Source organism: Coenobita brevimanus, chromosome 72 (assembly GCF_032717465.1).
Source record: "Coenobita brevimanus isolate Jiangsu-jjx chromosome 72, ASM3271746v2, whole genome shotgun sequence".
Lineage (NCBI taxonomy): Eukaryota > Metazoa > Arthropoda > Malacostraca > Decapoda > Coenobitidae > Coenobita > Coenobita brevimanus.
The window spans coordinates 1,686,713-1,713,729 of NC_137025.1; the positions used below are offsets into that span (position 1 = coordinate 1,686,713).

The 27,017-nt window shown below is 42.2% G+C and overlaps 1 protein-coding gene across 1 annotated transcript; it reads right to left on the minus strand.

Moving 5' to 3' along the window:
• Nucleotides 1-1,831: 1,831 nt before the first annotated feature.
• On the minus strand, nucleotides 1,832-6,194 carry LOC145407190 (BLOC-1-related complex subunit 5-like). The gene is made up of 4 exons (XM_080278227.1): nucleotides 5,963-6,194; nucleotides 4,523-4,713; nucleotides 3,423-3,611; nucleotides 1,832-3,245 (listed from the first exon to the last, which is right to left on the minus strand). Exons 1-4 carry the CDS (start codon nucleotides 6,192-6,194, stop codon nucleotides 3,030-3,032), a joined length of 828 nt encoding a protein of 275 aa, XP_080134353.1. The 3' UTR covers nucleotides 1,832-3,029.
• Nucleotides 6,195-27,017: the final 20,823 nt, after the last annotated feature.

Here is a 27,017-nt window from a genome sequence, read left to right on the forward strand (position 1 = left end):
TGACAGGGAGACTGCGCTATTTGGGGATTTCTTTTTAACGTGATTTATTGACACAAATGAGTCCTTTCGAAATATCCACCGCCGTGTCAGTGATGATGATGATGATGATGATGATGATGATGACTGAATTTTGTTCTAGATAATTGCAAAATTCATAAACTTATAAGAACTTATGGCATTTTTACTGTTTATTTTGTCTACCATGTTCATTACGGTTTCATTCACATACAGAGTACGGTATACGTCTCTCTCTCTCTCTCTCTTCAGCCTCCCCCCCACACACCAATCCCCGCCAAAAACACGAGGCTCCCAGATACCATGCCACTAAGCTGCGTCTTGAAATAGCCAACACTAGCTAAGGTTTCACTGTGTATGCAGACAAGGAATGCACTGCCCACGTCGTCAAAAATCCCTTTATATTTTTTAAGTCTGATCAGGTGAAGCCACATTCCAGTCTCTTTCTTTCCCTGTCTGACCGGCTTCCTTTCCATTCTTTACTTTTTGCATCTCTCCTTTCCTCTATTTCCATATTCTCTCGTCTTTTCTTCTCTCCTTCTCTCTAATTCACTGTGTGGGGGTATTCCTACATGTTTGTCTGCCTACCTACCTACCTGCTTACCCACTTACATGCTTACCCATCTACCTACCTACCTACCCACCTACCTAATGACTCTCATCACTGCATTCATTACCTCGATTCAAGTCTGTTCATCATCATCATTATCGTCAATGGGGTGGGTAGGATCCAGAACGCTGAACTTTCCAAACACTACCCAGAAAGACAGACAGACAGATGGACTGATAGATAGACAGAATGAGACAGACACACAAATATACGGTAGATAAATAGAGAGATAGAGTGAGAGGGATAGAACCCAGAGAGACATTTATTAACCACATCCATGTACTCAGAATTCAGTTTTTCTTTTTTAATTCTTAGCTGGATCTCAAAGGCAAAAAATTCCACATACTATTTTTTAAACAGTCTTCACAAACAACTGTAGGACAGCGCCTAGAGTTGTGTGCCAGGTTAAAAACGGGGTGTATCCATTATCCTGTGCAAATCTGAAGACTGGAACAACAACAGCAACAACTACTATTACCATTACTACTACTACTACTGCTGCTGCTGCTACTACAAACAGTAATAATACCAACAACTATCATCATCATCATCATCAACTAGGTTCTCAACTTGAAATTTAAGACTAGAATATATAGTCCTTTCCCTGAGCGGCATTATGGGAGTGATAAACCTAAACCAACCCTCAGATTCGAACCTTTATGGGAAACATCTGACTGGAGCACCTTACACCACGAAACCACCACACTGCCTTTAGTAAGTTGTATGGTTACCACCCAGCATAGTAAACAGCTTCGTGGGTTGCAGAAAAGCACATGGGCCTCTATTATTGTCAGGTAAGTTCCTCCCTAACACCTCTTCCTCAACAATTTATCTTTTTTTTTTTTAATATGGATGGTAACTACCCTTTTGTACGCTATTTATGCAAAATAGAGGAAAATTGGAGGGATTTATAGAACACAGAAGACTGTCAGGTGTAATAAGCAAAATGAGTGGCTTAGGAAAAGGTGTTAGGGTCCTGGTTGCACTACACTGAGTGAGTGGATGGTAGGTGCTCCTACCTACCACAGAGAAAAACAACTGAGGTAAAAAAAAAAAAAAAATGGAGACATGATTCATCAGCAATGTTATTCCCAGCAACAACAGCTAATGCCAGACAAACAACACATTACCGTAAATAACAATAATACAGTATACAACAGTAACTAAAACTACCTTAATAACTAAAAATAATGAATGTGACTAACTACAACAACTGCTGGTGCTTCTGTTCAATCAACCTTCAACAGAAACTCCAGTACTTTAAAGCCATTCATTGCAATTTTGTTTAAATACAGGTACTTGCCACCACAGAGGATTTTATGAAGCTACAGTTCTTTCGCCTTAAGTTGGCACAAATTTTCATCATTTTGTGGGTCATGTCATGTAACTCAGTGACAGAGAGACAATGCTATGGCGTTACATCCTTTCCATAGCACTTCTTTGAGATCAGCATCACATTCTAGTATTAATCTACTGTTACAACTCAGAATTCAAGAAGAAGAGATGGCAATTACACGCCAAGTTAGTATAGCAGAGTGCTACGAACATCTTCAGTATGACAAGTTCTTTGAAAAGGAATAAGACTATCTGTAACAAGCTGGCAAGAAAAGAAAAAAAAAAAAGACATTAAAGGGAAATGCTTAGTAGGAGTCTCTGTAGTTTAAGCTTTGAATACTGAATAACTGTAGGTTACGTTTTTTCTTAATAACAACTCGGTGTGTGCTAGGATATACCTTAAACAGTATCATCTAGTTTCATCCTGAATACATTTCCAACAGCACACTTAACAATGCAGTAGATATCATAGTCAGTGCCTGTTCTGTGATAAATGTCCTCAAAAATGACTCTCTCTCCCACTCACATCAATCCTACTTACTTCACTTATACTTTTGTCACCTTTTGAACTCTCCTTAGCTCTTTCTAACTTCCTTACTACTGTTTCTTTCTTCCATGCTGTTTTTTGTTCCCTGATCTGGCTTTTTTTTCTTCTCTCTCTCTATGTCCCCATGTCTCTTCCTGTCTCTTTAACAATCCAAACTCTCTCTCTCTCTCACCTTCCAGACAATTTCCTCCCCCTCCCTACCTTCCTCCAAACTCACTCCTTCTCTAAACCTACCTGACTCCAAGGTTTCTCTACATACCTACCTTCCTCAAAACTCTACCTCAAATTACCTTTTTCCATGGATTCTCTACGTATCTACCTTACTCCACGCTCTCTCGATTTTCTACAAACCTACCTTCCTCCAAGCCCACGTCTCCTCTACTTACGTTCCTCCAAGGTTTCTCTACGTTACTGCCTTAATCCATGCTCTCTCCTTGCCTACCTAACTTCCTCTAAGCTCTCTCCCTCATCTTCTAAGCTCTTTCCTTCTTCTCTCCCAGCTGTTCCATCTATTCCCAGTCCTCAGCCAGTTGTCCACACGAATGGATTGAGTCGCTCATTGATGGGTAAGGCAGCATTCAGAGTGTCCAGGCCCTCCAGGATGAGGTTGAGTGAGGCATGGCAGCGAGTGAGAGCATGGCTGACCTCTGCCACCTGGTTCAGCTTGTCAGCCTGGCGTGCGGCCTGACGTTGACGCTGGGCCACAGTCGCCACCAGCTGTGCAATGGTCGTGTCAATCTGGGAAAGAGGACGTATATAAAAAGGTAGGTGTGTTTGTGAACCATAACAATACATGTAAATACAGATGGAGGCATATACAGGACAACATACAGTATATATATGGAAGAATGAATACAGCATACAGTACAAATCCTTTATCTCTGTATACATGCACATACACACACCCATACTCACCTCCCTAATCTTGGTAGAGAGTGCATCCTGAGCAGCTGTGGTTGTGGCAGCGCACGTGTGGAGGTGCAGCTGGTATCGGCGTGTGAGGTGCAGCAGGGCAGGGCAGTCCAGGCGTTCCAGCACCTCAGGGTCCCGGGCAGAGGGTGCAGTGAGGGCACCACGCATGATGGGCAGGAAGGTGGGGATGTTCTGAAGTGGAAATTGCCTGGTTAAAATAGATGAATTAGGCAGATTGGGATGTTGGATGAAGTAGAAACCTGGGTACACTGTTTTTTTTTTTTTTTTTTTTTTTTTTTTTTTTTGGTGGTGGTGGGGGGGGGGGTTAGACTGTGGCAGGAGTGTTGAACTGTTCTGACATGGATTTTGTTTGGTCTGACCGGGTGCATCAGGCCTATTGGAGTAATGAGTGGGGGGAGGTATACTAGGGATTTTTTGGATACACTATGTGGAATTAGATAATGGTAATTTCAGTACTGAAAATTCACAGGGTAGAATCTGACAGGAATGTTGTGATGTTCTAAACTGTAAATCAGTCATCAGAGAATGGGTAACATGGGCATACCGTACTGAGATAATGGGTGAACTGTAAAACTGGGACTACAAGGCATTTTCATGGTACACTGTTGTAATAAAATTGGTATTTCTGCAGTGGGATATGGATGGTCAGACTTGGACACTGGGTACAATGGTACACTGGGAAGATACTGGTCATGTGGTAAAGGGCTGAACTGTTGACTGGATGGCTGTGATAATAACCCTTGGCAAGTGCAGGGTACTGTTTGAAGATTTCAGGCCGGTTATTATGGTACTTAATTTGTCCTATAGAGTCTCCCCTTAACTGTATAAAATAATCTGGCACTTGCCAAAATATAAATAAATTACAACCTCATGCCAAAAGCGTTAACGGACAGTATTTCTAACTTCTTCCCTTAGAAAACTCCCTCTCCTGAAATGAATGAAATTATCTGGAATTAGCCATATGATTTAATTCAGAGACATATTCTCATCCACAATATCCACTAACATGTCATAAAAATATCCCAGTTAATATTGTACCTCATACCCCAATGAAAGAGAAAATCACCACCACAAGAACTCACCTGCAGTCTGGTCAGCTCTGAGTCCTGTGTGGTGTTGTTCGTGGTTGCCTCCCTGACCACAACCACCTCCTGGGGACGATGGTGGTAGCGACGCCGGCGACGCGGGGACCAACCACTGCCACTACTACCAGCACTGCCACCACTACCACTACGCAGCCCTCGCATCCCTTTGGACGTGTGCTTTGGGGAATCTGTTGGAAATGTTGACAGCTGTAGTAAGGAGTGGTGGTTAATAATTATGATCCTGATGGGTAGTTTAATGTTGGTAGCAGTGTTTGGGAATGCTGTTAATGCTGGCTGGAAATGCTGTAATAACGGCACTTGTATTTGGTGATGCTTGTACTTTTCTTTGGTGATTAATATGATACCAATGGATGGATATAGCAGTGTCAGTGGTTGTAACTGTGGCTAATTATAATGTCTGTCAACTCCTTCCCGATCTCCAGAAAGGTGAGTAATGAACTGTAGGAGGGGAGTAACTTCAGCCTGCAGTCCACCAGGTTCATATCCAAATGAGTTGTGGCCTTATAACAGCAAGAACAATAACAACAGGCCTCCCCAAAACTGCATAAAATAATCTAGTAGTGGAGAGAACAGAATAATATGGACATCACTGAAATGGCGAGGTAAAACAAACTATTACAAACAACTCCGTATGTGACAGACATCTGATTTATACCCCCTACAGCTTGCCATCTGCCTGGCATGGGTTCAATTCCCGAGATGACCCACGCATATTATTATACCTGGGGGCAATTTCTTCATTTCTCTTATTTATTTCCCATATACTGTACTTAAATACACATATTGCCGTACCTGGGGGCAGTAAGTTAATTTCGCCTATTTATTTCCCTTATATAAAAGTACACATTATATTTGCAGCAGCTTCAGCATTTCTCTTATTATTTCCTGTATATAAAAGTACACATATTATACCCAGGAGCAATTTCATCATTTAAATATGTCCTGTATATAAAAGTTCGAGGCAAGAGGTGGTGATATCAAAGAACAAAATATACGTAAGATACCACACTGTTAATTTACCGTTTGATACCTGCTGTCATGTACATTTCTATCTCTTATGGTTGTCTGTTTGTAATGTATGGTGACAAGAGGCTGTTTCTTGAGGGGTTTGGAAGCTCCCAGGCTAGCAATTTATTTTTCTTACTAACAATTTAATATTCTCGTTAGTTATCCACATCATTCGAACATCAACACTTTCAATTAACATCGCAAGTGACAATTATAACATGTCATGTGATGAAATAGGTAGGTAAGGAAGGTGGGTTTGACTGCCTCATTGGCCAACAAGAATAGGGGAAGAGGACAATGCCTGGTTCCTTGTAGTCTAAGAGAATATATAACTGTTTGCAGATGTAAATAAACTGCTTGAAGTATTTGGTTAATCTCTCTCTCTCTCTCTCTCTCTCTCTCTCTCACCTCCTATAGGCCTGTTGACAGTGTAGGATATGTAGGGCAAATCGGCATCAGAGGAAATAGAAGGTCTGGGCGAGGTGGAGGTAGGCCGGATGGCAAGGTCTGAGTCACCCCCCCTCCTCCCCCCTCCACCTCCACCCTCCCCCTCACCACCTCCACCTCCTCCACTTCCCCCACCACCTCCTCCCTCCACCCGGCCTGCTCCGCTCATCTCTCGGCTTTGTTCTCCTCCCATTCTGAAATAATGAAAGAAATAGTGGTTAGTACAGGTGCTCCAGTTGGATTGAGCCGGTGTAGGTTTATATCCAAGGGGTGGTTGGGGTTTATTGCTCCTGTATTGCCACTCAGGGATGAATGAGGCTGGTCACTCTGATCTCAAATGTCAGGACCAAGTTGCCTAGCCCCAGGCTCCTATGCTCCTTACGGGGCGACATAGGATTGGATGATAGATGGACGGATGAATATATAGAGATGTGCTTGAAAGTAGAGTCAAAGAAAAATGATTGCCTACTATTTCACAGCATCCACTTCGCACTTCGGGCATGTTCGTCACTTTCCTCCCTGATGCAAAATAACGAAGAGAAGGATCTATGGGCAGAGACACACCAAGCCTCTCTCTGATGAGCATTAGCCCGCAGGGAGGAGTGACACACATATGAGGTGAAATATTAAGTGAACTTTTATTCTCAACAGTACAGTACAGTATATGGATAGACGATGAGACAGAGACAGCGAAAAAGATAGATAGCTGGAAGGATGAAGAGCTATAAACACAGACAGAGAGAGAGAGATATGTGACAAATGAGCAGGCAGTAACACCAACCCCATTTAGGATGAACAATTTCACTAGGCTGAATAAAAATGTCTGGTGTCTGCCAATGTAAATCAGAAAAAAAAAAACTGTTTGATTATTAGATGTACCACTGAGACATATACCAGAATGACACCTGGTTTCTTAGTGTGCGTTCTTGGTGGTTAAGGACTTTCCCTAACATCTTTTCCTAGGTGACTTATTTTGCTTATCACACCATGCTGTCCTCCTCCATGCTGCGAAAATCAATCTAATATCACCATATTCTGCATAGATGACACGGAAAAGGATATTAACCATCTGTATCAAAAAATAAATAGCTAGGGAAGTGGTGTTAGGAAGTCTCTTTAATTGACAAGGATAGGGCTATGGAGTGCCCCCTTTCCCCCGCTTTTTGAAATTAAAATATCACCCTAAGTAATACATGGGTAGCTTTTTCTTTCTCTAATATCCCCAAAGGATGGAAATCAAACCCCAAAAGGAAAGGAAATGCTTTGGAGGAGTGAAGTGATGAAAGCAGAGTGATGCGTGATGTATGGTGCGAGTGAGGAAATATATGGGTAGGAGGTTATATATATATATAGTAGTGACTGCCTCATCTTGGATCTCTCGCCATCATTAATCTTTCAAAGTTTTACCCCACACTCACGTACATACCTGCTCCCCCGTCTCCTTCCCCCTCACTCACATCCCTGACTGTCCACTCCTCTCTCTCTCTCTCTCTCTCTCTCTCTCTTACACACAACCCCCCCCTCCCCCACTCTCCTTCTCCACACTCATATACAACGTCCTTCAACCTCCTCCTCCCTCCCTCGTCTCTCCCCTCTCCCTCCCTACCTCCTCTACCCCCCATTCCTCTCATACATTACACCCCTTCTCCTCCCCTTCCCAGGTGGTGCATGACGCATAACAGGTGTATATATATATATAGCTGTACACCGGGCCTCATACGTCACCATAACTCCACGTAACATACTACTCTATTCGGTATTATTGCTCTCTACCTCACGTACCCATACATACATACATAATTACACTGTATATAAACTCATACACACACACACACACACACACACACAAGCATTTATACGTACATTTCTCTCTCTCTCTCTCTCTCTCTCTCTCTCTCTCTCTCTCTCGGGCAGAAATGACTCAAAGTTCTCAGAATCTCAGAATGCTAACTTCAGACGTGGTTACAGAGGAAGAGCAAGGAAGTTATGCTCTCTGCCCTAACTTAGCCTAAAACTGTCATCTCTCCATTTTGAATCCACCGCCGTAGCAAATCATTAACATTTGAATCTGATGCTAGTCACGAAGAACTGCTATGAAGATGATGTAGATCCGTTGTCTCTGAGTTACGCGAAACAAGCTACAAAAGGACGAGAATCCGGATCAGGTTAAGGTGAAAAGAGTTTAATAATGGACAGAAGATGGAAGCAGAATACAACACGACACATTATGGATAATATTTTAACCCCCTGCAAACTGTCGACATTCTTTTTGCATTCCGGTCTTGCTATCTCCCGCCCATTACATACAGCTTAGGAGGGACTTTTTGAACTAGAAAGAGAGGATACAGTCTCCGTTAGTTTTATTATTACGAACACATATTCTCTTTGCTCTTAATAATACAAATATGTTTCCTCAATAAGCTCTTTTAATACGAATATATATATGCTTTAGATGGCTCTTTTAATTAGAATACCGGTACATGCTTCCTACTTAAAAAAAAAAAGAGAGAGGAAAAAAAGGCTGCATAGGGTATACCTCTCGAATTTAACAGTTGAAAAAAGTCATAGAGCCTTTCAGTACGATGTCATTCTTTTTTTTACTAACATCAAAAAAAATTTCCTCAGCTTAAAGGTCATTCCGTAAGGTTAATAGATAAAAAAATAATTAATAAATATGAATAAATAAATAAACAGACAAATAAATAAATACCTGCTATAATTTCGCAGGTGACATTTTAAGGGACTTGGCAGTTTAAACATTCTAGGCCGAGAGAGAGAGAGAGAGAGAGAGAGAGAGAGAGAGAGAGAGAGAGATTCTCGTAACTTTTATAATTTCTTTCCATTTTTATTACACTCTTATATTTCCAACACGCCAATTTTTTCATACCTGTCTTTCCACCACAATGGAAAGAGAATAGTGAAAGATTGCGTGCGTGTATTTTATATATATATATATATATATATATATATATATATATAGATAGATAGATAGATAGATAGATATAGATAGATAGATAGATAGATAGATAGACAGATATATATATATATATATATATATATATATATATATATATATATATATATATATATATACAGAAAGAGAGGGAGTGAAAGAATGTGAGAGAGGGGGGGATGGGAAAACCCGCCTATTCTAAGCTGTGGATTCTGTCAAGAGGAAGAGGGAAGGAAGGAAGGAAGGGAGGGAAGGTGGAAGGAAGGATGGGTGGAGAGAAAGATGGATGGATGGAAGGAGAAATGAAAATGAAGGAAGAAGGGACAAAGAAAGACTGAATAAATGAAGGAAGCAAGAAAGAATGAAAAAAATAAAACATGATGAAAAGCATGGATGAATGTATGAATAAGTAAATGAGGTGTTGAGAAGACATGCTTGGGTGGCTTGACTGATTCTCCTCTCTCTCTCTCTCTCTCTCTCTCTCTCAAACTTCTGCTCTTAGAGTATTAAGGACGGATCGCCTATTAAACACTAAGATTAAGATCTGTAAGTTAGAGAGACAGACAGACAGACAGACAGAGAGAATCATCGACTGCCAAGAACGAACACGAGTGCAGAAAAATAATGTAAACAAAAGAAAACGGGGATGCTAATGACAGGGGCAACTATGCAATACCGGAACGCATAGGGAAGCCCTGTCGCAACCCACCTCGGCTATCCGTCACACCACGCCGAGATGACTGTCACGGACGCTTCCCACGCACCGAGGACGCATGTCTGGCCGACGACGGAAGCACAGCCAGGAACGGACGTCACGGCAGGCACGGAAGAATGCACGGACACGCACGTAAACGGACATTCAACCTCCAACTTCCCAATGACGAAAGACGCATGCCAAATCGACGACGGAAGCACGGGCAGGAACGGAAATCACTACAGGCATGGAAGAATGCACGGACACGGACGGAAAAGGACCTCAACCTCACTGAAGGAAACAGCAATCTTCCTCACTATTGTCAAACCAAAATAATAATGATTTCCAGCATTATATATGAATAACAAAGGTTTATAAGGGAAAGAAAAAGGTAAAGCAAGAATTACGTAAACTTGAAGCTGGACAGAATAAGTTGGCAGTCTTGTTAAAGAAGAAAAAATGGGAGAGGTCTTCATCCTGCAGTGGATTATTACTGATGATTACTCCAATGGTAATGATGAGAGGCCAAAATGTGTGTGTGTGTGTGTGTGTGTGTGTGTGTGTGTGTGTGTGTGTGTGTGTGTGTGTGTGTGTGTGTGTGTGTGTGTGTAATAAGAGGGTATTGTGTAGTACCGATGACACCCACATTACCGTAATTACTAATATGCTTGTGTAATATCGCCAGGTGAGGTAATATTCACGGTTGGGCGGGGACGAAAGTAAATAATTCAACTATACTCCTTTCACCTTAACCTGGCCCAGATTACTGTCCTTTTGCAGCTTATTTCACCCAGCTCAGTGGTAAAATAAGGCAATACGACGGCCCTTCATCATTTCTACAGCACCTCTTCGTGACTAGCATTGTTCTAGTGTTAATCTACTGTTACTACTCAGCATTCAAGATGGCAATTTTAGGCCAAGTTAGAGTGAATGCGGTATAGAAATTCATCAGTCAAAAGGATTATTGTCTATCTTTATTCGCCAATTTGTTCCTTTGGGTTATCATTCAGAAAATCGTATGAAAACGGTGTACAATCGCAGGAGGGATGATAAGATGAGGGGGGTAAGGGAGGGTAGGAGGAGGAGGAAAAGGAATACGAGTGAAAGACGGGAGGAGAAAGGGAGGAGGGAGGGGAAACAGAGAGAGAGAGAGAGAGAGAGAGAACAGGAGAGTTTTCCTAGGGTGAGATCAGGTCATGAACTGGAGGAGGAGGAGGAGGAGGAGAGCTGGTTTCATGATGATGATGATGATGACGATGACAAAGACAGGGAGGAGAATGTGGAGGAAGAAAGCTGGCTCTCCCTCCCTTCCTCTTCCTTCTCCCTCCCTTCCTCTTCCTTCACCCAACCTTTCACTACTCATTTCCTTCCTCCCCCTCCCCCGTCGTAACTTCCTTCCTCCATTCCCTCCGTTCTATATTTCCTCCCTCACTCCCTCCTCCATTCATTTATTCTCTCCTTTCTTTCCTTCCATTCCTTCATTTTCTCATTCTATCGCCTTCATTTTTCTACCTTCCCTTCCTTCAACTTCCTTCCTCCCGTTTCGTACCATCCTTCCTTTAATATCCCTTTCTTTCCCTTTTTTTCTTTTATTTCTGTGTGTGTGTGTGTGTGTGTGTGTGTGTGTGTGTGTGTGTGTGTGTGTGTGTGTGTGTGTGTGTGTGTGTGTGTGTGTGTGTGTTTTCCCTACAGTCGTTCTGCCATTTTTTATCTCTCTTTCCCCCATTATTTCACACTTCCTGATTTTACTTCTCACCTTCCTTCCCTCTTTTTCAGCCTCCCCCCCCCCTTCTCTCTAGGGCGTTGAGGTTCCCAGCCAGCCAGCCAGTCGGTCATAACCACGTGCAGAGAAAGGAAAGCCAGTTCGGGTCGCAGTGACGTGAATATTTAAACCATATGTATTTAATATAAAATCATTTCTACATGAATTCAATGCTTATACATGGGCATTTATTCTGCACATTACATGTAAGTGTAATTATGCAGATACCAATTTCCGTAGCAGTAAAGTTACGTGTGTTTGTTTACACTGGGTCAGCTGGGCGTTCACACCACGTGCTTGTGTTTACAGTCATCAGCTGATTGGGAGGTGTTTGTTTACACTCGCCAGCTGATTAGTAAAAGCCAGTGCTTGCATTGCACGCCAAGGGATATGTTACCTGGATACTGAATGTAAGTTTTTAATGCTTGGGAATACACCTTATGCTAGCACAACAACTGTACTCAATTTATTCTAACTTGGCCTAAAATTGTTCTCACCATCTTGACGGCTGAGGTGTAATAACAAATTTTCGAATGCTAGTCACGAAGAGGTGTTATGGAAAGGATGCAGAGCCGTTACATTGCTATTTTTCTGCCACTTACCTACGTGAAGTCAGCTACAAGACTGTGTAAAATCTGTGACAAGTTAAGGTGATTCAACTACACCATTCCCACCACAGCAACCACACAACTAATTAGAACTACCACAATCGCTACCACCACTGACACAACCACGTCCACCACACAACAACCACACTTATATACTACCACGTCAGATCTACGACTACCATGCATACGACCACTACTATACAGAAACTACCACAACTACCAGTGCCACGATCACGACCACTACCATGACCATAACTACAATAATTACTAAAGGAGAGAGAGAGATACCAGACAATGAATCAGCGAGGGAAAAGGAAAGAAAGCAGGAAGAGACAATGGCATGAATGAACAAAGGAAGGAAGAAGGGAGGGAATGAAAGAAAGAAGGCATGAATGAACAAAGGAAGGAAGAAGGGAGGGAAAGAAAGAAAGAAAGAAGGAAGGAAGGAAGGAAGGAAGGAAGGAGGGAGAGTATCGGAAAATGCCAGCTGAAGTCAGACCCAAATTTCATACCAGTGACGGAATTTCAGTCGAGTGATTAATACGGGAGACTTCCCTGAAAGGACGAAGGTAAAAGGAAGGGCGGGAGGTGAGAGGGAAGAATGAAGGACGGAAGGAAGGAGGGAGGAAGGTGAGAGGGAATAATGAAGGAAAGAAGGAAAGAAGAATGGGAGACGGGATGAATGAATGAAGACAAAAGGAAAGAAAGAAGAAAGGAAAGTAGAAGGAAGGAAGGAAGAATGAAAGAAAGAAGGAAAGAAAAAAGAGAGGAAGGAAGGAAGAATGAAAGAAAGAAGGAAAGAAAAAAGAGAGGAAGGAAGGAAGCATGGAAAGAAGGAAGGAAAGAAGAAAGAAAGGAAGGAAAGAAGAATGGAGAAGGGATGAATGTGAGAAAGAAAGAAAGAATGGAAGGAAGGAAGGAAGAAAGGAAGAATGGAGACGTGATGAAGGAAGGAACGAAGGAAGGAACGAAGGAAGATGGAAAGGAGAAAGGGAAGAATGAAGAATGACAGGAAGGATGGGTATGGGAAAAAGAAGGAAGGAAGGAAGGAAGGAAGGGGAAAGGAAAGAATAAAGGATGGAAAGAAGGGTGGAGGAAAGGGAGGAAGTGTTGAAAAGGAATGACGGAACAAAAGATATAATGTATGTATATCTATTTATTTATCTATCTACCTGAGAGAGAGAGAGAGAGAGAGAGAGAGAATTGGAGAAAGTGAGAAAGAAAGAAAGTGTAAGTAGGGCAGCTAGCCAGTGAGCCACACAGTTTACACGGTGACTCGTATCTACCCCTTCCTACCTACTTACCTACCTACTTACATACCTTACATGATTAAATACCTACCTACCTTTAAAACCATATCTACCTACCTAATTAATGTACTTACCTACTTCCATACCTACTTACATCACTTCCTATACAATATTTATATCTAACTACCTACCTACCTATCTATCTATTTCCCTACTTACCCATCTTTATATCTACATACCTACGTACATTCCTACTTACCTACCTTCATACCTACCTACTGACAAGCGTATCTATCTTTATAACTACCTACCAACCACTTACCTACCTACTTACGTACATACATCTTTTATATATCCTACCTACCTAACGTAAGTATATGTCCATTTTTATATGTCTACCTACTTTTCATCATCCCTACTTACCAGCCTATATAACTACCTATCTACCTACTTACACATGTCTACTTACACACCCACCTACCTACTTACACACCTACCTACCTACCTACTCACTTTCCTACTTACACACCCACCTACCTACTTACACACCTACCTACCTACCTACCTACACACCTACCTACCTACTTACACACCTACCTACGTACCTATACACCTACCTACCTACTTACACACCTACCTACGTACCTACACTCATGCCAAGGTACCGACACAGCGGATTACGGCCACAGGGTATAAATATGACATAATCACTTCTATTAAATGATACTGTAGTAGTAGTAGTAGTGGTAGTTGTGGTAGTAGTAGTATTGGTAGTAGTGGTAGTTGTTGTAGTAGTAGTAGTAGTAGTAGTGGTGGTGGTGGTGGTGGAAATAGCAGTAGTCGTAGTAGTGGTAGTGGTGATAATAGTAGTGGTGGTGGTGGTGGTGGTGGTGGTGGTGGTAGTAGTAGTGTAATCAAAATGTTCTCTGCCCCAGCCTAGAATCGAACTCCCGTCCTTTCAGATAAGACAGCTTCCCTAACCACTTGACAGCCACACACCCATTAGTTTCCCTTACATCTGTATCGAGACGAGAGAGAGAGAGAGAGAGAGAGAGAGAATTTGAATATTATATTAATTTTCAAACGAAGGTTACTTTCACTTTGCATTAAATAACTCGATAAAATATTCCTCAACAAAGAATTATTAACAGACGACTCTGAACGAAAATACAATTATCATCATTACAAAGCGTTACAGAGGCGTGCACACAATGTCTTTTGTAACGCTACTTTCTATCATTCGTCTGAAATTACTGGAACGGATTTTTAAGAAACTGCAGGGTGAACTCTCTCTCTCTCTCTCTCTCTCTCTCCCTAAATTCTCCCTGTTCACTCCTTCCTCCTTTCGACCTTCCCTCTTACCTCCTCCCTCCCTATCTCAATTTCCTTATCTCCATGTTTACTTCCTTCAGCCTTTTCTACCTTACCTTTGCCTCTCTACTCTCTCTCTCTCTCTCTCCCTCTCTCTCTATCCTAGAATACCTAACTCTCTGCATACCTATTTCCCATTTATTCAATACAATGTTCAGTTTCTCTCTCTCTCTCTCTCTCTCTCTCTCTCTCTCTCTCTCTCTCTCTCTCCTTCCCACGAGTACAGAAGTGAAAGCCGGTCAGGTCACGGTTCACTCTTTATTCATCCACCCCTTCCACCACCACCACCTCTCTCTCTCTCTCTCTCTCTCTCTCTCTCTCTCTCTCTCTTTCCCCACTTCCCCCCTCCCCATTCACATTCCTACACTATTCATTCATCCCTTCCACCGCACTCACCCCGTCACTCTTCCACACTCTTACACACATTCACTCAAGCACACACCTCATTCATCTGCACTTCCCCTACCCTCTCATTCACTCCACCACTCTCACATATTCACTCTTCCTTCATCCCTTTTGCTCACACTGACTCAACACTATTCACTTTATTCCCTCCCTCCCCCCTCCCCTCTTCTCTTTCTCTCACCCCCATAATCACTACCAATAACAGATAAATTAGTTACTTGCAAATCAAATAAATAAATAAATAGTCATAAATAAAAATAAAAAAAACAACAGGGAAAGGCAAACCAGACAGAGCAGATCACCAGCAAAAACATTCAAATTTCCCGCTCACCATAATATACAACTCCTCCCTAACACCTTTTCCCTAACGATTTATTTTCCAAACTAATTAATATCCTCTGGTTTGCTTCTTATGTCTTTTCAATATCGATACAGATAGCATGAATAACCCACAAGGATATAGTAACGACGCAGAATCAGAAATAAATCGGAAATGAGGAGGTGTTAGTCAGCATCCGAACCGCAATAGCATACCGCCCTTTAGAACCACCTCCTCCTCATCCCCCACACTCAGCATCACACTCTCACATTCTCTCTTTTACCCCTTGGAAGATACTGGAATTCTGGAAATGCTGGAATTTAAGAGATGCTGGAATCCTAACTCCGTAAAAACCGTCTAAATGAACCACAACAAATAACTACAACCACTACATCTTATAACCCTCCTACTGCAACAAAATCCTTCACTGTTTTTTTTTACCTCTACGTGGCTTCTCTTTGACTATACTCCTTTCACCTTAACTTGGCCCTGATTTTCGTTCTGTTGCACCTTCTTTCACGTAGCTCAGTGGCGGAATAAGACAATACTATAGGTCTAAATCCTTCCAATTCTACTTCTTCGTGACTAGCCTCATATTCTAGTGTTAATCTCCTGTTAGTAGTTAATGTGGAGAGATGGAATTCTGGGCCAAGTTAGAGTAAAATCACCATCTTACTATACTCTTTTTACTCTAACTTGGCCTAAAATTACCATCTCTCTATCTTGAAAGCTGAGTTGTAGCAATAGATTAACACTGGAATATGATCCGAGTCACGAAGAAGTGCTACGGAGAGGAAGTAAAGCCACAACCCTATCTTTTTCCGTCACTGATCCACCATAACCTGAAATAAAGCTGCAAAAGGACGAATATCAGGGCGTTACTATACCCTATTCACCTTAACCTGGCCCAGATTTTCGTCCCTTTTCAGCTTGCTTCACGTAGACGAGTGGCAGAAGAGTGCTACGGCTCTACATCCTCTCTGTCGCACTTCTTCGTGACTAGCATCCTTTTTTAGTGTTAATCTCTCGTTACAGCTTAGCATTCAAGGTGGAGATGGATCATTTTTTCCTTTTTTGGCCAACTTAGAGTAATAGGAGTATAGTTAGGTTTGGGATCGTCTCTCGTTCGCTTAAATTTCCATTAGTTTCCCTTATATCTGTGTCGAGAGAGAGAGAGAGAGAGAGAGAGAGAGAGAGAGAGAGAGAGAGAGAGAGAGAGAGAGAGAGAGAGAGAGAGAGAGAGAGAGAGAGAGAGAGAGAATAGGGAGTGTTGCCAAGATTGTTTCACTTTTTTTTAGCCACCAACTGTGTTCTTAATCCCTCGTGTGTGTGTGTGTGTGTGTGTGTGTGTGTGTGTGTGTGTGTGTGTGTGTGTGTGTGTGTGTGTGTGTGTGTGAATTCAAAACTAAATAACAGAAGTAAATATCAGTTCTGTGAAAAAAAAAAAAATGGTCACATAGGCTATTCAACGAGAAGAGTCTTGATGAGAGAGAGAGAGAGAGAGAGAGAGAGAGAGAGAGAGAAATAAAGCAAGAGGCAATAAGGAAGGCTGGCTTACTACTGTGCCAACACATTAGGAAAGTTGGGAAATATAAACCGCTAAAAATCAGGCGTTGGCACCTGACCACATAGCAGATTTGGGGATAAAGATTCGCCTAATATTTCTCCTCAATTCTCACTCTCCTCTCTTGGCCTATTTCTTGAAGTTTCCCCTTATATTTCGCCTATTTTTTTTAAGTATTCCCTAATATTTCGCTTATTTTTGAAGATTCCCCCAATATTTCGCCAATTTTTTGAAGTTTTCCCTAATATTTCGCTTATTTTTTTAAGTTCCCCTAATATTTCGCCTATTTTTTTGAAGTTTCCCCTAATATTTCGCCTATTTTTTTGAAGTTTCCCCTAATATTTCGCCTATTTTTTTAAGTATTCCCTAATATTTCGCCTATTTTTTTAAGTTTCCCCTAATATTTCGCCTATTTTTTTAAGTTTCCCCTAATATTTCGCCTATTTTTGAAGTTTCCCCAAATATTTTGCTTATTTTTTGAAGTTTCCCCTAATATTTCGTCTATTTTTGAAGTTTCCCCTAATATTTTGCCTATTTTTTTAAGTATTCCCTAATATTTCGCCTATTTTTTGAAGTTTCTCTAATATTTCGCCTATTTTTTTAAGTTTCCCCTAATATTTCGCCATTTTTTTGAAGTTTCCCCTAATATTTTGCCTATTTTTTTTAAGTTTCCCCTAATATTTCGCCTATTTTTTTTTAAGTTTCCCCTAATATTTCGCCTATTTTTTTGAAGTTTCCCCTAATATTTCGCACATTTTTTGAAGTTTCCCCTAATATTTCGCCTATTTTTTTTAAGTTTCCCCTAATATTTCGCTTATTTTTGAAGTTTCCCCCAATATTTCGTCTATTTTTTTTTATTCCCTAATATTTCGCCAATTTTTTGAAGTTTCCCCTATTTCACCTCTCCTACTTCTCATTTTCCTCCATCGGCCTATTTTTTGAAGTTTCCCCTAATGTTTCACCTCTTCTACTTCTCATTTTTCTTTCCCGGCCTATTTTTTGAAGTTTTCCCTAATGTTTCACCTCTTCTACTTTTCATTTTCCTCTCCAGGCTCATTTTTTTAAAGTTTCACCTAATGTTTCACCTCTTCTACTTTTCATTTTCCTCTCCAGGCTCATTTTTTTAAGTTTCACCTAATATTCCATCTCTTCTACTTCTCAATCCCCTCTATAGACCTTTTTTTTTTTTCGAAACTGGGAGGCTTGGTATATTTCTCAGCCCATAGATGATTTGATATGATACCTCAGGGAAAGAAGTGACTCTAATTCGTTTACTCTAATCTGACGAGAGAGAGAGAGAGAGAGAGAGAGAGAGAGAGAGAGAGAGAGAGAGAGAGACAGAGACAGAGAGAGAGAGAGGCTGGTCGGTGTCATGTGTCAGATAATGGCCTCTCGTGTTGATGCCTGACGGTCGAACTATACCGGATATTTCGTAACACCATTTCCTTTGCGACCTATTCTGAGGTCTGTATTCTCGTAGGCTAAGGAAGCTCCCTAGCATCTCTTCCTTAGCGATTTATTTCTGGACATGACTGGTTAATATAATTTTGTATGATTATTCAAGATGAGTGTGGTGGTATTTGAATGATTTAATTAAATGACACAGTAGAGAACAGTAAAGAGTAATTAGCAAACTAAATCGCTTAGGAAGAGGTGTTAGGGAAGTTCCTTAACCGGTGGGAATAAGGATTTAATTAGTGTACGAGAGAGAGAGAGAGAGAGAGAGAGAGAGAGAGAGAGAGAGAGAGAATAAAAACTGCGTCACGGGACTGAAGGGGCTGTTTTTTTTTTCAAGGAAGAAAGAACCAAAGGCATATCCGTCACTTCCCTCCCTGACGCCTGAAGAGAAGCATCTATGGCCAGAAAAACAAGCCCCCCCCCCCCGCCGAGGTGCTTTGGTGGATGACAAGGTGGTGACTGTGTGCCCAGGTGTTTCCCTCCACCACACCACACACCACACCACACCACCACAACCACGATCACTACCCTCACCACCACCACTACCAATACCACCACCACCATCACTACTCTCACCACCTCCACTACCATCATCACCACCACCACTACCATCACCACCACCACCACCTCTCCATCTACACTATCCACCAAACGGACTGATAGATACAGATAGATAGAAGAATGAGGCCAGATCGATAAACGGGCAGACCGACAGACAAATAAATAAATAGCATAGATAGACTTACAGACAGACAGACTGACAGATAAACAAACCAAACATAACTCCTGGATAATTAATGTTGCTGTACAGTATGAGATAGACATAATACATGCTATAAATAGATTGATAGATACATAAACTGATAGATGGGTGATGTAGAAAGATAGACAGATAGATATGGTAAGATGGATAGATAGATAGATATAGTACGATAGACTGACAGATAGATAGATAGCTTAATAGAGACAAAGATAGACAGACGATATGAAAGATAGATAGACAGATAGACAGCCAAACCAGGTATGACTCTGTAAATGTTGGCGTGTTATGAGGGTGTGCATAATAGTACTTCTTGTATGTTATTCTGAGGTGGGGGGGATTGGGGTTAGTGGAGGGGCAGGGGGGGGTGTTATACTCCTCCAACCCCCCCCCCCCACCGTAGGAGCTGGAGAGGGGCCAGGTTAACCCCCCTCCCCTCACCTATTCTCTTCCCTCCCCCCTTCCTTCTACCTTCCTTCATCTCCCTCTCTTCCCTTCCCTTCCAATAATTTCCCTTCTCTTCTCCTCTTCTTTTCCCTTCCTCTCCTTACTGTTCCTTATTTCCCTTCACTTCCTACCGTTTCTTTCTCATTTCCTTTTGCCCCTTTTCATTACCGTTTCATTTCCTCCTTTCTTTTTTACCCTACCCTTCCCTCCCCTCCCTTCAACTTCCCTTCTTCCTCTCCTTTTCCTCCCTTTCTTCTTTCCTCTCTCCCTTCCCCCTCTCTCTCTTCCCATACGTCACCCTGTACTATCTTGAGCACCACATGGCCAGGCGTAATGTAATGCCGACCCCCCTCCCCTCCTTCCCTCCCCTCTCCATTTTCCCCCTCTCCCCCCTTTCTCATCCATCCATCCCTTTTTCCTCCCTCTCTCTCCCTCCTCTCTCCTCTTTCTCTCTCTGTCATCCCTCCGTCCCCTTCCCTCCCTTCTCTACCCGTCTTTTAATCTAGTTATTCTTCCTTCTCATTCTTTTTTTTTTCATCTTTCCTCCTTTTTTTCTTCCCTCCCCCTCCTCTCTTTTTTTTCCTCTCCTTCCACTTTTTTCCTTCTGTTCCCTCTTTCTTCCCTCCTCTTTCTCTCCCCCTTTCCTCCCCTCACCTCCTTCTTTTCTCCTCCTTTCCCTCTCACCCATTTCTCCCTTTTCCCTATCTTTTATTTCACCTCTCTCTCTCTCTCTCTCTCTCTCTCTCTCTCTCTCTCTCTCTCTCTCTCTCTCAACTGGGCAATCCCAAAATAACCTAAGGTCCCACAAGATTGGTCAGACCCAGGGGTTGACTCTCTCTCTCTCTCTCTCTCTCTCTCTCTCTCTCTCTCTCTCCTCACCCCAGCTTGACAAAGACTACGGAATTCAACCACCCCAAAATGCTCTCTCTCTCTCTCTCTCTCTCTCTCTCTCTCTCTCTCTCTCTCCGTTACCCCAGTTGTCTATTTGTCTATCTACCTCTTCCTCTAACGACCATATCACTGTTGGCGAGAAGACTTCGTAGTATATTCTCCCAGGCGATTTATTTCCCACATTATACCTCAATATCCGCTTGAGTGATTTATATATTCACTGATACATACATACATACATACACGTACATACATTACATACATACACAAATACATACATACATACATCCACATAAATACATACATACATACACATAAATACATATACATACATACATACATACACATAAATACATATACATACATACATACATACACATACATACATACCTACATACACACACATGCACATAAAATCAATATATTAGAATCAGTAATATAACTTACAAGTGGATGTGAAAACGTAAGAGACCAAAATAAATCGATGAGGAATATGTGTTAAGAAATGAGCCGAAGCATTGTGGCCTATGACTGCACCTGCCCTCGAGAGCCATTACTGTCACTCTGTACACGGGAGAGAGAGAGAGAGAGAGAGAGAGAGACAGAGACAGAGAGAGAGAGAGGGGGTAGGGGAAAGCAATATAACAAAATATATATTTCCCCTCCCCCTCCTCTACTCCCCCAAGGATGACCTCAGCAAGACCACCTGGTATTGGCACTGCTCTCTCTCTCTCTCTCTCTCTCTCTCTCTCTCTCTCTCTCTCTCTCTCTCTCTCTCTCCTTGGCAATACCACTGACCTGCACAAATGTATGTCATATATGAACTAGTTCCTGCCCGCAAAAACTCGCAGGACTAACTAATGGCCTTCTCATCACAAAATGTTTGCGAATATAATTATCTTTGTTTCCATACCGTTACTGAACCCACAATGGCCAGTTCTGACCACATAGTCGAAAAAAAAAAAAAAATCGTTTACTTTCGCGTGTCACGATTTCCGACAGTTTCGCGACGTCGTTCCGCGCGCGATTGCCAGAATTTGTGTTTGGTATTTTTCTGACACTCTCTGGGCTTACCCCAACCTAATGCAAAAATAATTAGTTCGATATTTGTTAACGTTTACGTGAGACGCGCGCGCACGCACACACACACACACACACACACACACACACACACACACACACACACACACACACACACACACAGCCTGACTTATTTAGGTGTCTGTATGTATATATGTATTTCTGTATTGTATAGGCCGGCATGCACACGCCTAACATGGACGGCCAGCTATTTTATTGTTTGCCTTCATCTGACAGAAATGGGCCACTCCCTTAACCTGGACACTAAAACGTGGTTGCTACAAATTCTGTGTGCCTTGGCTATGAGGTCTTAATGAGTCTCCTTGGTTACTAGTGAAATCTATCCTCCAATCTGACTACATCTGGCAGAGGAATACCACTATCCTTAACCCATTTATAACTATGCTCTTTCCTCTTGACCTAAAATTGCCGTCTCACCATCTTTAATGCTGAGCTGTAACGATAAAATAACACCAGGATTAGATATAGTCACGAAGAAGTGCTATGGAAGAGATGTAGAGCCGGGACATTTTTTTTTTCCTGCCCCTGAGCTGCGGGGAATAAGCAGCAAGAGGACCAAAATCAAGGCCATGTTAAGGTGAAAGGAGTATAGGATTTCTCTCGACTGAAGAAAATCGTGTAGTGTCAGTCTGTAGTTCGATCACCTAAACTTGCCCCAATTTTCGTCATTTTGCAACTTATTTCAATTTCATTAGCAAAAAAAAAAGAAAAAAAGTGCAGGTCTACATCCTTACCATAGCACTTCTTCGTGACTAGACTCATGTTCTAGTGTTAATCTATCGCACAACTCAGCATTCAAGAGGGTGATGCGTCAATTTTAGGCCAAGTTCAAGAGAAAGAAGACCCATTTGTCCTCTCTCTCTCTCTCTCTCTCTCTCTCCTCACACTTCCACCCCCTCTTTCTCATAAATCCCAAACTGAACGTACGCTTTATTTTGACAGCTTGCGACTTGCTCTGGCAACATATGGGGCTTATAACTCAACATGCTTTGATCACTTCCTCGTTCTCTCTCTCTCTCTCTCTCCTAAGAACTTATGCCTCGACCTGACAGCTAACGACAAATACACCAACCATGTGAGTGATTCTGCCAAGTCGCTACGAGAGAGGAACGGGTTTATAACAGGTTTATGACGTGTTATGAGTCTTACATTTCCCTCTACCCTCCCTCCCTCCCTCTCTCCCATCCCTCCTTCTCTCCCTCCCTCACTCACTCCCTACCTCTATTAACGACTATGTATGCAAAAAACGTTACCCAAACACAAGAGTGAGGAGTGGGTGGAGGTCATGACAGCGTGGTAAAACAAACGCGGCCAATATTTACAAACAAAACCACGTGGTCGGCCGGATCAGCTGATTGACACTGAGGAGGATGGACGGAAGGAAGGGCTAGGAGGAAAATGATTGACATGAAGTACTTAGTGAGCGACAAGAGGGAAGATAAATGCAAAAGAGAAAGGATAACAGAGAGAGAGACAGAGAGAGAGGGGGGAGAGAGTTACTGAGGGACGTGAGAGGGTGAAAGAAGTTACATTACTAGGGCTTTGCCAGATGGTCTTGCTAATTCTCTAATATAGATCAAACATTGTTACTCTGAAAATAGATGTGACTCATACTCTCTCTCTCTCTCTCCCGGGCTTTCTAAAAACCTATACCTATTTTGCTACCTGCCTTCTGTCCCTCTCCCTTCCTCCATTTGATTTTCTTTTCTTCACTTTTTATAAGAGTATCTCCCTCCTTATTAAACCTACCTACCTACATGTCTACCTACCTACCCAATTCCCTCCCCTTCTCCCTTTCTTTTCTACCTTGCTATCAGCCTCCTTACCTACTGCTGAACCTATAAATTTACCTATATTTACCTCCCACCACATCCTTTTCTACCTCTCCTTTCTCAGATCTTACTACCATCTAATTAACCTACCTTACCAAACTATCAACCTGCCTACCAATGTACCTCCAAACCTACCTTCCTCCCTCCATTTTTCTACCTCACTTTCTACCACCTCAGTGACCTACCGCCAATACACCTGTCTGTGAGAAGGGAGGGCAGTGTTCCGTGTTGCGAACTTGCTTTATGGTTCCTCACACTCACTGCCAATCAGATATGCACACACACACACACACACACACACACACATTCATGTAATACGTATATACATACATAGCCATTTGCTTACTGCCAAACACACAAATACCTACATCCCTACACATACATAAGCACAAGAACCAGAAACAATACAATAATAATAATATAATAATAATAATAATAATAATAATAATAACAACAACAACAAAATAACATAACTATTCATATATCTCTCATCTAATCATTCTTTCCCCAGACTCAACTCACCAGGCATCACGTCAAGAACAACCAAGTCTGCAGAACAAACTTGCCTATGGAACAAGGACTCAGCTGTTCATCGACAACAAGAGATCAATCAAGGAATCATTAAACAAATAACAAACTTCTCTCAACTCACTGGAATTTTACTGAAGCGACACTGTACACTTCATCAGTCACTAAAACCTAACCTAACCTATCCTCCTCTAACTCAGCCTAACCTAAGCTAGCTCTGAAATTAACTAACTACAGGGAAAGGATCTGAAACTCCATAAAAAAAAACCACAGATGTAACTACCGACAACACTCCAAGACAAAACATTATTCACTGCAATTGTCCTGTGTGAATGAATGTTCTTGCATCACTGGGAATCGGCTTCTTTCAGTTTAATGATAGTCCGGTGCTGGTTTGAATACAAGTGTGCCTCAGTGACTGAAACAATGAAACAAGAATGGTGTTAACTCCCTCCAGTCCCATGGTGTCCTCTTTATTTTAATCTTACTATTACCACCAATGTTATTATTTGGAGACTTTCTGAGATCCGTAAGTAACCCCTTCTCAGTCAGGGTCCTCTTGTAAACTGAGTAACCTTGCCACTCCAGGGGTTTCCCACAATTATATGAAATCACCTGACATCAACTACAATAACATCCCTAGGTCAATTTAAACTTCTGAAACAGTTAGGATATATTGTATGGAATGATGCTTGGCTGGTCAGTGTTAAGTTCAGTACGGCTGCTTCAGTTGTGGCATTTATTACTTCTGACACACACCCTCTCTTCTACACAGCCACACCTACACCCACATCCACACACCTACAATATACTAAAGCACCCACACTCATTCACCACCTACCCCTCCACCCACAGTCTAGAAACACCCCTCATTCCTCACTTCTCTTCCTCCCCTCCCTCCTTTGTGGGAAGGCATGATGGGAAGGAGGGAGGGAGGTGGGTGGAAAGGGAAGGGAAGAAGAGAGATGAAGGAAGGATGGTAAGAAATGAGAAGGAAGGGAGGAAATATGAAAGCGAAGTTGAGAGGGAGGTGGGGAGAGAGAAGTGGAATCATTTACCACCATTTCTACATCTACCAAAACTGAAAATACTACCACCATTTACTCAACCACAATTATTTACAACCCTACCAAGATCCAAGGTTCTATTACCACCATCTAAGAACCAACAACCAACATTCCAACAACAATCACAGTCTCAGTTACGAACATCCACAGCATTACCAAAGTCCAACCACCTACCACCACCCCTGCAACTACCACCATCTAAACTACCACAATCCAGAAAACTACCAACATCTGAGAGACTGCTATTAAAATCTACCGCCATCCTACCACTATCTAGACAACTACCACCATCTACTCAGCTACCACAATTCACGACCCAAGAACTGGTTAAACAACTACCACCATCGTCTCACCTACCAACATCCACCAACCAACAACCACCATCAAGAACCAAGCAACCACAATTAACCTCATCTCAATCACAATTTACTCAGAAACCACCACAACCACCGGTAATAACATCTGCCATCACACTACCACAATCTAAGGCTGAACTACTACCACCACCCACCAGTCTACCACAATCTACCACCATCCAATCCAAACCTGCTACTTCAACTCATCTGCCACCTTTTCTCAACCAGCTATCACCATCTACTAGACAACAACAAGCCACCACACACCTACCACCATCGACCACACCTCATCAACCACAATCCCTCAACCAGCTGTCCCCATCTACCAAAATTCAGGCACCCTCATCTACAACCACCCAGCTACCACCCTCAGGCAACTACCACCATCGCTCCTTCCTCCAGCAACCAACCCTAGTAACCACAATTCAGGCCCGGTATAAAAGCTACCAAAATCAGGAATTAACCACCATCCATCCAGTACCTACCAACATTCGGGCCCAAAAGAGGAGCTACAACTATCAGGAACACCCAAAGAGCTACCAACATCGAGAGGCAACCACCATCCACATGGCACCTACCAACATTCAAGCCCAGGAGAGGAGCTACAACAATCAGGCACCAACCAACATCCACCCAGAACCCACCAACACTGAAACCCAGAGGAGGAGCTACAACAATCAAAATGCAAAGAACTACTACCATCCACCCACCACAATCCAGTCAGCACCAACCAACATCACAGCCCAGGCAAGGCACTATCACCACCCCACCACTATTCACCCAGTACCTACCACCATCTCCGAGGACCCTGCCGTTCTGCAACCACCACCCCAGGACTTGGCCTACCATAACTACCACCATCACTACCAGCACACCAACTTTCGAAGACATAGGTGTATGTTGACAGTTCGTGCAATATGCTTCTTGCTTTAACCTGGACAAATTTGCCATATCTCCATCTTCAATGTAGAGGTGTAACAACAGATTAATACTAGAATAAGATGCCAGCCATGAAACAGTGCTATGGAAAGGATGTAGAGAACTGTCTTCTGCCACTGATCTATGTGAAATATGCTACCACAGAATAAAAATCTGGGCCATTTTAAGGTGAAAATTATCAGGTGTATTCAGCTGTATTACTGTTAATATTTTCTTTATTCAATCTACCTAACAACCAAATTTAATGAATCATACATACCTAACCCAACCAAACCATACTTCAACTTGTCTTACTTAATCCAACTGAACCTAAACCATCCCTAGCTAATCCACCCATTCCCAACCCAGTCTAATCCGATTTAAACACTAAACCTTATAATCTACGGCCCATTTCAAACTAGAACTACACTTGGCCATGACTCACACTTCTCCACACCTGTTCATATGCTCTCATTCTAATTACTGGTATTGTATATCTCCTGTAACTACAGTTCATTCTATATTAGAATTATAGACACAAGTGATGGAGTTAGTGTGAGGGTGTATGGTCAAGTGTGTAAGGATACAAGTGGTGGCTAAGTGTGACTCTAATTTGTGCATGGCAGGGTTCAACGTGGGAGAGTTCCTCCACAATGTGTTGGGTGGTGTGGCTGAAGACGGAAAGTGTGAGAGTGGTGAGGGACGTCAGGGTGTGTGTGTACTGCCGGGAAG

Excerpts from the sequence above, each read along its gene's own strand:
- LOC145407190 (XM_080278227.1), bottom strand. The coding sequence starts at position 6,194 with ATGGGAGGAGAACAAAGCCGAGAGATGAGCGGAGCAGGCCGGGTGGAG. Across the intron at positions 3,612-4,522 it reads CAGAGCTGACCAGACTGCAG|AACATCCCCACCTTCCTGCC; the intron begins GTGAGTTCTTGT and ends TTTCCACTTCAG. Across the intron at positions 3,246-3,422 it reads TCTCTACCAAGATTAGGGAG|ATTGACACGACCATTGCACA; the intron begins GTGAGTATGGGT and ends CCTCTTTCCCAG.